Source organism: Camelina sativa, chromosome 19 (genome assembly GCF_000633955.1).
Source record: "Camelina sativa cultivar DH55 chromosome 19, Cs, whole genome shotgun sequence".
Lineage (NCBI taxonomy): Eukaryota > Viridiplantae > Streptophyta > Magnoliopsida > Brassicales > Brassicaceae > Camelina > Camelina sativa.
In genome coordinates, this window is record NC_025703.1 from 18,448,181 (window position 1) to 18,463,267 (window position 15,087).

General features: G+C 37.6%; 1 protein-coding gene across 1 annotated transcript in view; it reads right to left on the reverse strand.

The window, feature by feature from the left end:
• Positions 13,073–15,087, reverse strand: part of LOC104766665 (3',5'-nucleoside bisphosphate phosphatase-like) — a 2,476-nt gene continuing 461 nt past the window's right edge. The window contains exons 2-5 of the mRNA XM_010490588.2: positions 14,601–14,725; positions 14,179–14,490; positions 13,702–13,871; positions 13,073–13,616 (exon numbers count right to left, since the gene is read on the reverse strand). Coding sequence (XP_010488890.1) covers positions 13,084–13,616; positions 13,702–13,871; positions 14,179–14,490; positions 14,601–14,725 — 1,140 coding nt within the window. The 3' untranslated portion in view covers positions 13,073–13,083. The remainder of the gene's footprint in view (positions 13,617–13,701; positions 13,872–14,178; positions 14,491–14,600; positions 14,726–15,087) is intronic.

Below are 15,087 nucleotides of genomic sequence, written 5' to 3' on the forward strand. Positions count from 1 at the left end.
TTCATTTCCAGGGAGATATAGGTGTAGAACTTTTAATTTGGGGGGACATAGAGATTGGTCATAGTTGACATGGCTATATAGAATGTGGCTCAAGTTCGGGTCCATCCAGCGAGATATGATAGTTCTTGGGGGGAAATAGCTCGTTTTCCCATCGACCGACACCATACTAGTGTCGATTGACACTGTCAACCTGGTGTCGACCGAGACCTCCTTGGTGTCGACCGACACCTGCTCGACACCTCGCAAAAACCCTAGTTGTGTCGACCGACACCTCCACATGGTGTCGATCGACACTCCCAAAGATTCCCGAGCCGTCCTCGCACAAGTGTTGACCGACACACCAATGGTGTCGATCGACACTGATGCCGAGCATCGTCTTCCTCGATGCTCTCTTGCAGATCTCCGCTTCCCAACGCTTGCCAATCATCCTAAACTCATCCATAAGCCACATAAGGACGTAGAACCACCAAAACAACCACAAGCAAGATGGGAATAAATTAAACAGCTCAAAAATCACAAAGAAACATAAAATTCTCAAGCTTAGATAAGCCATGGTCATGCACTCACCTCTTTTGCAGGAGAATCTGAATAAAAAACAGCTATCATACACTCCTAGCAAGCTTCTGATGCAATCCCAGCGACAGATCTTCCCAGAAACCACCACAATCTCTCCAAAACTCAAGAACACTCACAAGTCTCCTTTTTCTCTCTGAAACACTTAAGCGACGACAAAAAGAAACCTCTCTCAACCCTTTTCGTCGACGCACCCCTTAAATATGTCGGTTTAGGGATTTCTAATTGAACCAAACCGAACCAAACAGCAATCAAAACAAATCAGTCGAATCCGGAATTGTTGGTGTTGATCGAGACCATGGGTGTGTCAATCGACACTCAGACCAAAAATGCAAATTCTGGTTCGCGGATGTTACAACTGAACTCCAAGTCCAGCTCCCGCACTGACCGCGTCCCATGAGATAACTGAAGGAACTGCACCTCCAACCGGTTCAATGCCTCTCTCGGAAAGTACTTGCGGCTGAACTCCCCCAAGAAGTCAGCCCAAGTCATCTCCCTCTGCACTCTCCTAGCAGCCACTGATCTCCACCACACCTAAGCATCATCCATCAAGTGGTAGACCCCTATGTCCACCCAAAACTCCTCAGGACATCTCAGAGTCTGGAAGTTACGTTCCACACTCGTCCTCCACGCATCTGCAGCAGTAGGATCTTTACCACCCGGAAACCGCGCAGTATCGATGCCACGCATCTCCTTGAGCATAGACAAATAACGACTATGCCCTCCCATATCCGCAGCCACTGGCTGCCGCTCCTCCGCCACCACTTGTGGCACTACCTGAGCCTTAGCCGGTGCCACCGCCGGCATCCGCTCCAACAATTGTGCTAACAAGCCCGCAAGATCAACACCAGAGACTCCACCCGCTGGTACTCCCACATCCGGGACCCTAGCATCACCGGCTACTAGAGCATCAACACCGCCCCCTCCGGCCACACTCATGGAATCCCCTGGACACCCTGCGACTCGCCAAAACCCTCAGCTGTCACACTCTGGTCTGCAGTCTCACTAACCGCTGGGACTCTGCCCCTACCACGACCACGTCCGCGTCCTCGACCACGACCAGAAACAGCACCCTCTCTAACCATCTGCACTACCATGAACAGAAGGCTAAGCACAAAATTAACATAACACAAAAACATAAACTCACCTTGGAATCACACTATAGGCTCGAAGAAGATGTTCTAGGACTCCATGCCACAGACAATTGACTAACTCACATAATCAATCAAGACATGTAATCCCAAACATCATAACAGAAACCTAGGGAACCCAAACCTAGAACCGTAAGGGCTTTGATACCAATACTGAAACAACCCGACCCGTTTTTTTTTTTTTTAAATAGATAAATAATAAATAAATAAATTAATAATAATAATAATAATAATAATAATAAATAAACTACAACTAGTGGTCTCATGCCCACTAGCCACCTAACCACAATCACAACCAACAGCAGAAATAACCAATACCAATATCCAATAAAAATCCGATAATAATAACCAATATTATAACATAAACAATAACCAAAAATCAACCAACAGGAATCATAGAACCAGCAACCTAGCAATGTTTCTAACGATCCAAATCTAGCAATCTAGCAATGCCAGACAACAACCAATCGAGTCCCTAGAACANAAATTAACATAACACAAAAACATAAACTCACCTTGGAATCACACTATAGGCTCGAAGAAGATGTTCTAGGACTCCATGCCACAGACAATTGACTAACTCACATAATCAATCAAGACATGTAATCCCAAACATCATAACAGAAACCTAGGGAACCCAAACCTAGAACCGTAAGGGCTTTGATACCAATACTGAAACAACCCGACCCGTTTTTTTTTTTTTTAAATAGATAAATAATAAATAAATAAATTAATAATAATAATAATAATAATAATAATAAATAAACTACAACTAGTGGTCTCATGCCCACTAGCCACCTAACCACAATCACAACCAACAGCAGAAATAACCAATACCAATATCCAATAAAAATCCGATAATAATAACCAATATTATAACATAAACAATAACCAAAAATCAACCAACAGGAATCATAGAACCAGCAACCTAGCAATGTTTCTAACGATCCAAATCTAGCAATCTAGCAATGCCAGACAACAACCAATCGAGTCCCTAGAACATTCTCCTCTTCATTGCCTTGATTCCACGATCACACTTTGCCTTTACCTTCACCACAAACACAAATTGCAATGCATGAGTATTTTATAAACACTCAGTAAGGCAATCCTCCCATCTACTGGCTATACATACAAGCAATAGAGATATCTCTAACCATCAACCAACAATCAACAATCAACAATAACAAAGCAGGACACTGCATCGACCGACACCAAATATGCATCGACCGACACCAGTTGGGGTTGCATCGACCGACGCATGATCTGCATCGACCGATGCAAGGCTCACTTGCATCGATCGATACTCCCATTGCATCGACCGACGCATGCTCGANAACAGAAACCTAGGGAACCCAAACCTAGAACCGTAAGGGCTTTGATACCAATACTGAAACAACCCGACCCGTTTTTTTTTTTTTTAAATAGATAAATAATAAATAAATAAATTAATAATAATAATAATAATAATAATAATAAATAAACTACAACTAGTGGTCTCATGCCCACTAGCCACCTAACCACAATCACAACCAACAGCAGAAATAACCAATACCAATATCCAATAAAAATCCGATAATAATAACCAATATTATAACATAAACAATAACCAAAAATCAACCAACAGGAATCATAGAACCAGCAACCTAGCAATGTTTCTAACGATCCAAATCTAGCAATCTAGCAATGCCAGACAACAACCAATCGAGTCCCTAGAACATTCTCCTCTTCATTGCCTTGATTCCACGATCACACTTTGCCTTTACCTTCACCACAAACACAAATTGCAATGCATGAGTATTTTATAAACACTCAGTAAGGCAATCCTCCCATCTACTGGCTATACATACAAGCAATAGAGATATCTCTAACCATCAACCAACAATCAACAATCAACAATAACAAAGCAGGACACTGCATCGACCGACACCAAATATGCATCGACCGACACCAGTTGGGGTTGCATCGACCGACGCATGATCTGCATCGACCGATGCAAGGCTCACTTGCATCGATCGATACTCCCATTGCATCGACCGACGCATGCTCGACATAGCACGAAAACCCTAGGTTTTACGCGCCGTCCTCGCGCTTGCATAGACCGACAAACAAAGTGCATCGACCGATGCACATGCCGAGCATCGTTTTTCCCCGAAGCTTCTNCAATCACAACCAACAGCAGAAATAACCAATACCAATATCCAATAAAAATCCGATAATAATAACCAATATTATAACATAAACAATAACCAAAAATCAACCAACAGGAATCATAGAACCAGCAACCTAGCAATGTTTCTAACGATCCAAATCTAGCAATCTAGCAATGCCAGACAACAACCAATCGAGTCCCTAGAACATTCTCCTCTTCATTGCCTTGATTCCACGATCACACTTTGCCTTTACCTTCACCACAAACACAAATTGCAATGCATGAGTATTTTATAAACACTCAGTAAGGCAATCCTCCCATCTACTGGCTATACATACAAGCAATAGAGATATCTCTAACCATCAACCAACAATCAACAATCAACAATAACAAAGCAGGACACTGCATCGACCGACACCAAATATGCATCGACCGACACCAGTTGGGGTTGCATCGACCGACGCATGATCTGCATCGACCGATGCAAGGCTCACTTGCATCGATCGATACTCCCATTGCATCGACCGACGCATGCTCGACATAGCACGAAAACCCTAGGTTTTACGCGCCGTCCTCGCGCTTGCATAGACCGACAAACAAAGTGCATCGACCGATGCACATGCCGAGCATCGTTTTTCCCCGAAGCTTCTCACCGGATTTTTTTTTCTACAACCACAAAACTCGATCCCAAGCCACAAGAAAGCTTCCTAAAGTCCCTAATAACATTCTAACAAGCCAAACAACACATAACAAGCAGATCAGAGAAATCTTCAGATTAGATAAGCCATGGTCATGCACTTACCTTGGCGAAGACAATTCTAAACCACAAACAAGCAAGAAGACGCTCCTAGGAAGCTCCTACAACGATCTCAGCTACAGATCTCTACAGAAACCTTCCCAAATCACCCAAAATCCTCAAGAACGCTCAAGAACACTTAGGAACCCTTTTCTCTCTTTTCTTTCTCTCCAAAGCGGCTAAACACAACTAATGAGACAAAAACTTGTGTTATGGGTTTTTCCTAACCCAAAACGCAACGTTTAACTTAAACTCGTCCGCACATAACCGGCCTTGTATCGACCGATGCAATCCCTAAACCGGGATTTCGGTTCGCGGATGTTACAATTTGAGCCCTTCTCGGTCCGGCCAAAATATTTTCAAGGCTATATTTCAAAGCCCGACCCGTCTCTAACAGGGCTACAAGAATTTTCGGGCTTTTCCGGGCTTACCTTACGAATCAAAAATTCATACTTATAAGTTACTCCCTCCGATCCCATATAAGTGTCGTTCTGGACTTTTTTGAGTAGATTAAGAAAACAAACAATTTGACTGTTTTAACCTCTGAAATTAAACTAATTTACCATGTTATTTTTTGTTTTCTTTTTTATTCAATAAATTATTTTATTTTTTCTTCTCTTTATCTTTTTCTTTGCGACAATGGAGTCACAACTCCAATTTATTTTGTCTACACCGATTAGTTGATTAAGAAACAGAGATCTCAATTCACTTGATTCCTCACTTGATCTCATGAGGGAGATAAGCAATTGGGAGTGCGAGCTGATTTGAAGCAAATCAAAACCAAGAGCGGACTACATAGCTGTTTTCAAAGCCATGGCTTCGGTCGATAAAGCTGACGCCGTGAATCGATGGGAGCTTGAACCTTCAAAAAGGGAGAAACCTAGGGCATCTTTGATAATCCAACCCAGTCCACAATTTTCTGAGGATCTGGTCCAAGCGGTGTCGATAAAACAAGAGAGCTTTGCTGGGTTTGGTTCATTGGTTGCAAGCGTCTGAGGTTTATGCAAATTGACAAGGGATTGTTGAGCTTCGTGGCAGGCTTTAGCTTCGATTATGGCTTTAAGGATGGTTTCTTCTTTGGTGAACTTTCAATCTGCAAAAATCCTTTGATTTTGTGCTTTTGAGAGGATTTATCGGCCAAAGTTTCCGTGGAGCAGAAGTGTTTGCGATAGAGAGACGATGATGAAAAGCTCTGTTTCATCTGTTCTTCTTACTCCTTTTAAATCCTCAGTTGGTACATTTTGCTCTGTGTTTTTCTCTATTGGCTTAAGCATAAAGGGTTCTGTAGAGAGACTTAACAATGGCTTAAATCTTGATTTTTTGCAGGCAAAGACAAGCAATTCATCGCCTCCGAGTATGCATACTAGAAGAGCAACTGCAGGTGCTTTGTTGGAAGATGAAAGAGAAGCTCCAAAGTCTATTTCAAAGTTGGCTTCTCCAAATCATGAATCAAGTACAATAAGTTGGAAAAACCAGAGAAGATTTTCATTCTACGAGGAAGACTTAGCACACTGAGCAAGGTTTGTATAAATTTGAATGGTAATCGATATAGTATGAAATTCACAGATTCTACTTATGTAACCTCTCTGGATCCAGAGGACACGGAGAAGCGCGGCGGCGATTTGGTGAGCAAAGAGAGTTGGCAAGAAGGATTCCATATGTATGACTTAGAGATCTTCTCATTGGATTCTTTGAGAAGGTTGTGATGCTTTATCAGTCGTTGCAGAGGTGAAAGGTATTGTCTCTGTATCCTCTTATTCTAATTCTGATTTTTAATCTTCTCATGTCTAGACCTTTGTTAATTTGGTTTCAGCATCTATAGACCATTATGGTATCGATGGTGTATGAAATTCACAGATTCTAATTCATTTAATCACTGCAATTTGGCCTTTTAGTATTCTTCCCAATTTCAATTAACAACTTTTACTAAATTAAATACTTCCATGACTACGATGAATAGAAGTGGAGGAAAGGAAAAAAATTCATAGAAGAAGAAAGCTAATGGAGGCAACAATTAAAATTCAAATATTTTCACAATTCTTTATATTTGGAGTAACGTGATGTTCAAATTATGAATCGTAATGTTTTTTTTTAATCCAAATCGATTAACAAAATAACCTAGTTGACGAGCTTAGCATTTGCTGCAACTAAACTGAAATTACCATCATACTCAAATTACCATCATCCTGCTCCAAATTTATATCTGGGTACACATACCACAAAAGAGGTATCGGATTCACTTTCAGTGCATATTCGAACAGTTCAAAGGATATGGAAACGAGCTAAAGACACTCTTGCTGGTGCATCTGTTGATGTGTCTCAAAGACGGAAAAAAAGATGTGGGCGTAAGAAAATTCCAATAGACATACAACAGATCATCAATACACCTCTATCTAAACGGACGACTTTGAGGACGTTGGCTGAAGACCTTGGAATTAGTTATGGTGTACTTTACAGGCGTGTGAAAGAAGATCTTCTGCGACGTCATTCGAATGCACTAAAACCACATCTCAGAGAAGAAAATAAGGTAGCAAGATTACACTTTTGCCTTAAAATGTTGGATCCTCAGAGTTTGAGTCACGAACCACAATTTATTGATATGTACAACATTGTACATATTGATGAAAAGTGGTTCTATATAACCAAAAGAACTGAGAATTACTATCTAGTTCGTGAAGAAGATGATCCGATACGGGCATGCCAAAGTAAGAATTTTATTGGCAAAGTTATGGTGTTAGCTGCAATGGCTCGTCCGAGATTCGATGCTGATGGAAACGAAACTTTCTCTGGAAAGATTGGGGTTTGGCCGTTTGTTACAATTCAACCTGCAAGAAGACGGAGTAGAAACAGAGAAGCTGGAACAATGGAAATAAAACCAATTACATATGTCAAGCGAGATGATGTGAGAAGAATGTTGATAGAAGAAGTTCTTCCCAAAATTCGTGAGAAATGGCCTCGTGAGGATGTAGATAAAGTTATCTACATTCAACAAGATAATGCGAGAACGCATGTGGATCCAAGTGATGTAGAATTCAAAGCAGCGGCGTCCCAGAATGGTTTTGATATTCGATTAATGTGTCAACCGCCAAATTCTCCAGACTTAAATGTTCTTGATCTTGGATTTTTAGTGCTATCCAAGCATTACAGCATAAGGTATGTCCGAAGAACGTTGAAGAGCTTATTCACGCGGTAAAAACAGCTTACGAAGATTATCCAGCGAGAAAGATAAACCACATTTTCTTAACTCTGCAACTTTGCATGCAAGAAACAATGAGAATTGGAGGGTCTAATAATTATAAAATCCCACACATGAGGAAAGAAGCGTTGGAACGAGAGGGTCAGCTTCCTAAGCAAATTAAATGTAATTCTACTATAGTAGAAAATGTGAGAAATCAGCTAAGAGAGTAAGGTTTCCTTTTGCTATTTTGGTAGATGAATTATGTGGAATTATCTGACTCTTATTCAAATTGAATGTGGTTTGTACTTGAATACTTTCAAATTCAATTTTTCCTTCTGAAGAATTGTAATCCCCGTTTGAGAATCAGGATGTGATGAGATTGTGATTCATGTGATGTTCGCAGGTTTCTGTTGGAAACGGGTGGGTACTCTTGATAACAATTGCAATGCTTTCTATCTTGAGGCATGTCCTTATTTTGGGATCCACCTCATCATTCTTTTGGGTTCTAGGTTGGTAATGGGCTGGTTAAAATTTAGGGAAGCTGTGAGGAAGTTTGATTGTTTAAACAGCCTAAATACTGTAAGACTGAAACATAAGATTCACTTTTCATGTTGGCATCAGGAAGTATAACTCTGAAAATGACTTCATTTCAGGCATATCTTGTTCATGTTCTTGTAAAGGAAGTCGACGGTATCATATAGTAGTTGCAATCATCTTAAATGATGTTTTATGCTCTCTTGAGAAGTCAAATCCTTTTCTAAGCTGACAATATTGTGTTAGGAGTAAATAATTGGATGTCATCTTCTTGCTTGCAGATATTGTTAGCTTAGCAGAGTATATACTGGTCGTGGAAAAAGAAACAGGTAGACCCTCAATCTATATAGTAACCAGGAAGATGTTTTTCTTTCTTCATTACTACACACATTGTTCAATCACTTCATCCTTGTTTATAGTATTCCAGCGTTTAGCAAATGACATGTTTTGCAAGATGAACCGCTGCATCAATGTCACAGTAAGCACTACAGTTGATTTATTCTTACTGATTTCAGTTTTGACTATTTTCCCTTTCCTTTCTTTCCAATATTTGTTTCACATCAAAGGTACGACTATTTTTTTGCAGAGAAGAGGCTATCCTGATGTCTCAACAAGAAGGTACATACTCTAATCCCAGGTTTTTGGAGTACTATGGCAAATATATCTCTGAATAGATATATTCTTTCCAGGTTCTTGCGACTCCTTCTTTACTGCTTCCATATTTTAGACCGGCTAATTTTCACTCACAGATAATAAAAGAACTGAATAAATGTTGCTTAGATGCTACTGAAGTATGAAATGCCACAATGGAGGTATCCTCACTTTTGTTACTCATCAACCAGTTAGCAAGCTTTACTTGTCTTGTGATTCCTTGTTTTCATCTCCCTTTTTCCTTGAAAATTTAGGATTTAGTTAAGTCCAAGATGCTATCAATGGATGAAGATAACTTCAAAGAAGCCATTGAAAGGTGTAAAAGATCATTTCTTTTTACGTGAACCACTTTGATCGCTTCATCGTTGAAACATTTGTTTTTTGTTGCTTGTTTCTGGTATGGATATGTGAACCTCTGATATTTAGAAACTGGATTTCTCTTTTTTTATTATTTGGAGAACAAACCATAGGATAACTTATTGGTGATCATATAAAGAAGAGACCACTAGTAGAAAATTCAACAGAAAAATCTAATAATAATATGAAAAATAAATTTTATAGAATGTTAGAATCATGTCTTGCATCTCTTTGTCAGGATGAATTTCTCCTTCCGCAATGAAGCGTTTGTTGAGATCAAAGTCATGCACCACTTTTGGCTTCACATCAGTAATCTCCTTGCTCAAATGAAAGTCTTCTTCTTCCTCAGGGACTTTGTTGAGATCAAAGGCATGCACCACTTTGACATTAGTTTGCTTATCTCCATTTTCTTCTACTTGCACTGGATTTGCCATTTTGTTGCTTTTCAGGTTTTTGACTAACCCAATATATATTGTTAAGTGACTCTTCATATCGTGTCTATTGATATCCATCGTTAATGCAGTATGTTGATGTAATATTTTCAATATTTCGTATTTTCAGTTTAGTAATCTGTGTTAGTTTAATTAAGGGTATATTAGTAATTTTGGTTGTGTTATTCCATTTTCCAAAACCAACGACACTTAATAAAAAAAAAAAGGTCCCAGAACGACACTTATATGGGATCGGAGGGAGTATAAGTTAGTTTATAATATGTCTTAAAAAGCAATGTTTAAATGTGCAATATAAAACAAATCAATCAAAATTTAAATAACTCATCTATATTCACTAAATCCAACTTAATCTAAATTAAAAAAATTTAAAACCAAATATATTTTTATACTTTAACCAAATAAGAAATATGTAATTTATATAAAATATCACAGAAATTTTTTTTTATAAATATTAAGTAAGGTTATTAAGTAAATATGAAAATTAAAATTAGAGTTTTAAACTTTATATACAATAGATCATTAAAAAATATTGCAATTAAACAAAAATGTTAACAAAAAATATAATTATATTTGTATAAGGGTTTTCGGTCCCGCCCGAACCCGATCGGGATAAGCCCTAAAAACTCTAAAGCCCGAACGGGATGAGTCCAAAAGGCCCGATTTTTCTAGACATATATTTTAACCCGAGCCTGGTGTTTTTCAAGACCGGGCCGAGCTGGGCTGGCCTGCGGGCTTTGGACCTAATTGACATGCCTAATGACACACAGTTTTTTTATTGGTTTAGAAATCTTAGTTGTATTAATTGAAATATTTTCATTGGCTATTGATTTTAAATAAGGTGTCAACACCAGCTTCAATGTTGAGGATGATGTGTCACACAAGGAAAGCAACATATTGTTCTTTTATTGTATTGATTGATAATAATAAATTAATAATTATTATATCCTTTGATTTCAAGTTTTGCGTGATTTGATATTGTTTTCCATTTGCTTCAAACTCAATCACTACCACTTAAGGATTTAACTAAAATTTATAAATTCTTACCATTAAAGATTGTATTAAAAAAAAAATCAAGATTATCATCATAATATTAATAATACGTTTGTGAAAAAAATTAAGTATTGTTGGGTAGTTTTGAAATTTGTAACATATTCTTTAAAATGGTTAATATTGAAATATTAGTTTAAAATTCAGCTGAAATGATTTGTAATTTGAATAATATAAATAGTAAATGTTTTGTTATTTTATTTGTTAGAGCCTTCCAGATATAGGTTAATTTTCTCCATGTTTGGTTTAAAACTATTACAAATTTAAAAGAGTACATTTTGGTTGCACTTGTAGTTAGATGTGTTCGGTTCCAGTTCCAGTAAAGTGTGACGAAGAAGGACTCTAGTGCATTCTAATGGGAGGAGAATTCACCTTTGTCACTCTTCCTAATTTTACCTAAAACTTTATGATCTTTAAAATTCTTGTATTACAGAGACAAGGTAATGCATTTTTAAAGACATTTTTTTTTCAAATATGCATATCAAAAATATACTTATATTTGAAATTAAGAAATAATATTCTATATTTTGATAACTAAAACAACTTTTAAACAGATTTTTGTATAAATTATTTAACCAGTTTTTAATGCAATTATTGAACCGAACCAAATTGAAAAGTCAGAATTCATTAATAATTGTTTTAATTACATATATACTTCAACATAAAACTTTAATATCTTTAGATACATAATACTAATTATTTCAATTACCAAAAGTGAAGGTTCGTCTTTAAATATATATTACTAATTATTTCAATTATCTTTAAATACATAACACATGATAAAATTAAAATTTTGAATTTTAAGAAGGGAAAATTAGGTTTTTTACACAATTTTTAAACTAACATCCAATATACTGTTATATGGTAAGATAACATAATTATTACCTAAGTCATGTGATAGAAATATGGATCAATTACAAAAATGAGGATTTTTTTTAAAGATTCTTATGAGTTACAGGAATAGGCTTTTTAATTTGACTGAACAAACAAAATTGCCCTTTAACTAAACGATTCTATCTCAATCTCACATTTCTCTCTCGCTTCAACCACGTTCTCAGATCTCACCGTCGTGGTTTGAAGAGAAAGACTTGTGACTGTCGTGAATGTTCAGATCTCTCAGTCGATGAACGTTTAGTTGATCATGTCCATTCTCATGGGTAAAAATGAATTTTATCGTCTCCTCCTCCTCGGTAGTTATCTCGTTTGTGGTTCATGTAAGATTAAAAGAGAATTTTGATATGATTAATGTTTATGATTGGAACCCTTGGGTTCTTAGATATTATTTCTTTAGGGTATAGCTTCTCATCCAAAGCAAAATAGATGAAATCTAGTGAATTTATCCATTCGGAGATGGTGTGGGTGTCGGAGTGGTTTTTTGTTTTTCGAAAGCTAAGGAATTGGTTTTCAAGGTGACGAAGATGGTGTGTATGAAACAAAAAATGAGATGCCATGGTTTTGCTCGACGAAAGAAAGGTGATTGTGGTTGTGGTCTGGTGAAAAGAAGGAAGGAGAAGACACAAAGGTTAAGGGAAAATTTGATTTTTCCCTTAGACTAAAAAGGCCTAAAACCGAGAGTCCGAACCATACTACCTAATTTCAAATATTTTGCTCAACAAAACCCCAATCCAATAAATATCCCGATAGAAATATGCATATACTTATCTAAGAATTGTTTTTTTTTAATTGTATACGGTTGCATATTTTTGTGCAGACTTAATTTGGATAGAAAAGTGAAAAAAAAAATGAAAAAAAAAATTGAAACATTTGCACAGTTTGACAAAAATGAATGCAAACCACAGTTTTTTCACCCTCAACAGTTACACAATCTCTTGATACAAGAAGAGAACTATAAAATCCATTTGGACTTCGAGATTATGGGTAGTGAATAGTGGAGAGAGTGAAAGTGAAAAGTGACTTAAATATGAAAGTGTATAGTTAGAAAATAAAAATAAATCGTAGGAAACAATGAACTGTACACAAACGAGTGTAATGATGGGTAAGAGTGGAGAGAGTGCCAAGAATGAGTGCAAAGTTTCAAATATCTTCCTTTTACCTTCCTATATAATAAAATAAAAATGAAAAAGTCTATCATGAACTTTTATCTTTTTCTAAATCTGTTTTCTTTAATTGAAATTTGAATGACTCAACTCTTTCGATTTAAAAATAGAAATTATTGCAAAAAAATAAACGTAACTTTACAAAGATTGCTTACGGATTTGAATCTTGCTAGTTTTTTTTTTTTTCGTTGGTTTGATAATTTGATTGATGTGGAGAGACCACACAATATGTAGCATTGTAAGAAGAGACTCAAATATACAAGGACCAACTGTGATACATGATCCATTTGACGTTATTGGTACAAAAGAAAGCTTCGTTCTGAGAGCCTCAAACTCATCACTTTCTCTCTCAACACTCGTCAACCAAACCGCTAGACATCGGTCCATCAACTCCTTACCACAAGACCAAGCTGAGTTTCCTTTCAGAATCCTTGCCCTATCGAACCGTAAGATATTGGAGAGGTTTGACTCAGATGGTTGGTCAGAGAATGCTCTCATGGTTGCTTTAATGGCTTCGCACCATATAGGACGTCCAACGTTCAAGAATTCCTGCAGTGCCGTCACGGGGAGATTTACGCTCCCCAATTCTGTTTCGTTGCGTCCGCCTTTTCCATGATAATCTGATCCTCCTAGTTTCAGCAGACTGTAGGTATCAGCCAACACGCTAAACACTGTTCAATCAACATTCAAATTCAGTGAACCCAAATAGATAGATAGATAGATAATCGAGAGAGAGAGAGAGCGAGGGAGGGAGACCTTCTAGCTTGCCGTCGCTCCTATAAACCTCGACCCCATGAAGTCCAGCATCTTTCAATCTCCTGATAACACCAACATAATTCTTCAATGCCCACGGATGTGCAAGCACAGCTACACCACCGGTTTTGCATATAAGTTTTACTGCTTCCTCGGCCATAGGCTCACTCCCTCTGCAAAAAACAGTATGATACAACTGATAGGTTTTAAACCGGTACCAACAAACTAAACCAGATAAGATATTTGATTTATCTAAGAGTCTCTAACAATGCCTAAAGGAATATCCAAGACCAATCCAGAATACCCCAAACTCTTACTGCCTAAACTTTCTCCCAGCATGTTAGATCTCCAGTTGACCTATTCTAATATAGTTGATAAACTGTTGAAATCAACTACAATGCTCCTTGAATGGACTAGCATATGGTTTATAATAAACACTTAAAATCCCACAAGGTTCCATAGCGAAGAAGCAGAACTTACGTGGCATAAGCAGGTCCACCATCATGTAAATATTTAGTGAAAGCTTGTCTCAAATTCTCCACGTATCCTGCTTCAAGAAGAGCTCTGGCTACATGCATCCTGCCGGGAGCAACATCCTTGCCTGCAATCCTGGTGACATGTTCCCATGTTAGAGGTATCTTGAGCTTATTCAGTTTCAAGACCATTTCTCTCCCACGGACAAAACGCCCATCCCTTATCTTCACCAAGAAATCTTCCAACTCGTCGTACATAGCTGGACCCGAAGTGCCATAGTAAGCAAGTATATGCACTGGCTCCACAGAACCAGAGTCTCTGGAATTTGGCAAGTAAATCTCTCATATATACTTTTGATGGAACGTTAAAATGGACTAAATAATTATGATTCAGAACAAGGAAGTCAGGGCAAGATCAGAAAGACACACCTCAAACCAAATAATGTGCTGATCTCAACACCCGGAATGATCTTAACTCCGCATCTACGTCCTGCTTCGACTGCTTCTGGGATACCAGCCATAGTATCATGATCCGTTAGCGAAAGAACTTTCACCTGCTTATTTATTTGATCACATTGAGAAGCAATCATAATCCTCAAATATCATCATGCCAATAGCAGTAAACTCATGCGCAATTGTGTAATCATGCTGGAAAGATATAAACCCTTGTTTCATATCATTCCTAAGGAATAGTATCACCAAAAAAAAGAAAAACAACCAAATATACAACAAACCAAAGCTGACCCACTAAAACAGAGGTACAAAGCTATAATCTTTATGGTCACAAAAACCATTTAGTGCATCGAATCGGTTGTGATGGACAAAAACTAATCAGAATCTTAAGATCTTCTATCCTTTTATTCATTCTATCAATTTAATTCAGATCTTCTCTCAATTTAAAAAAAAAAAAAAAAAA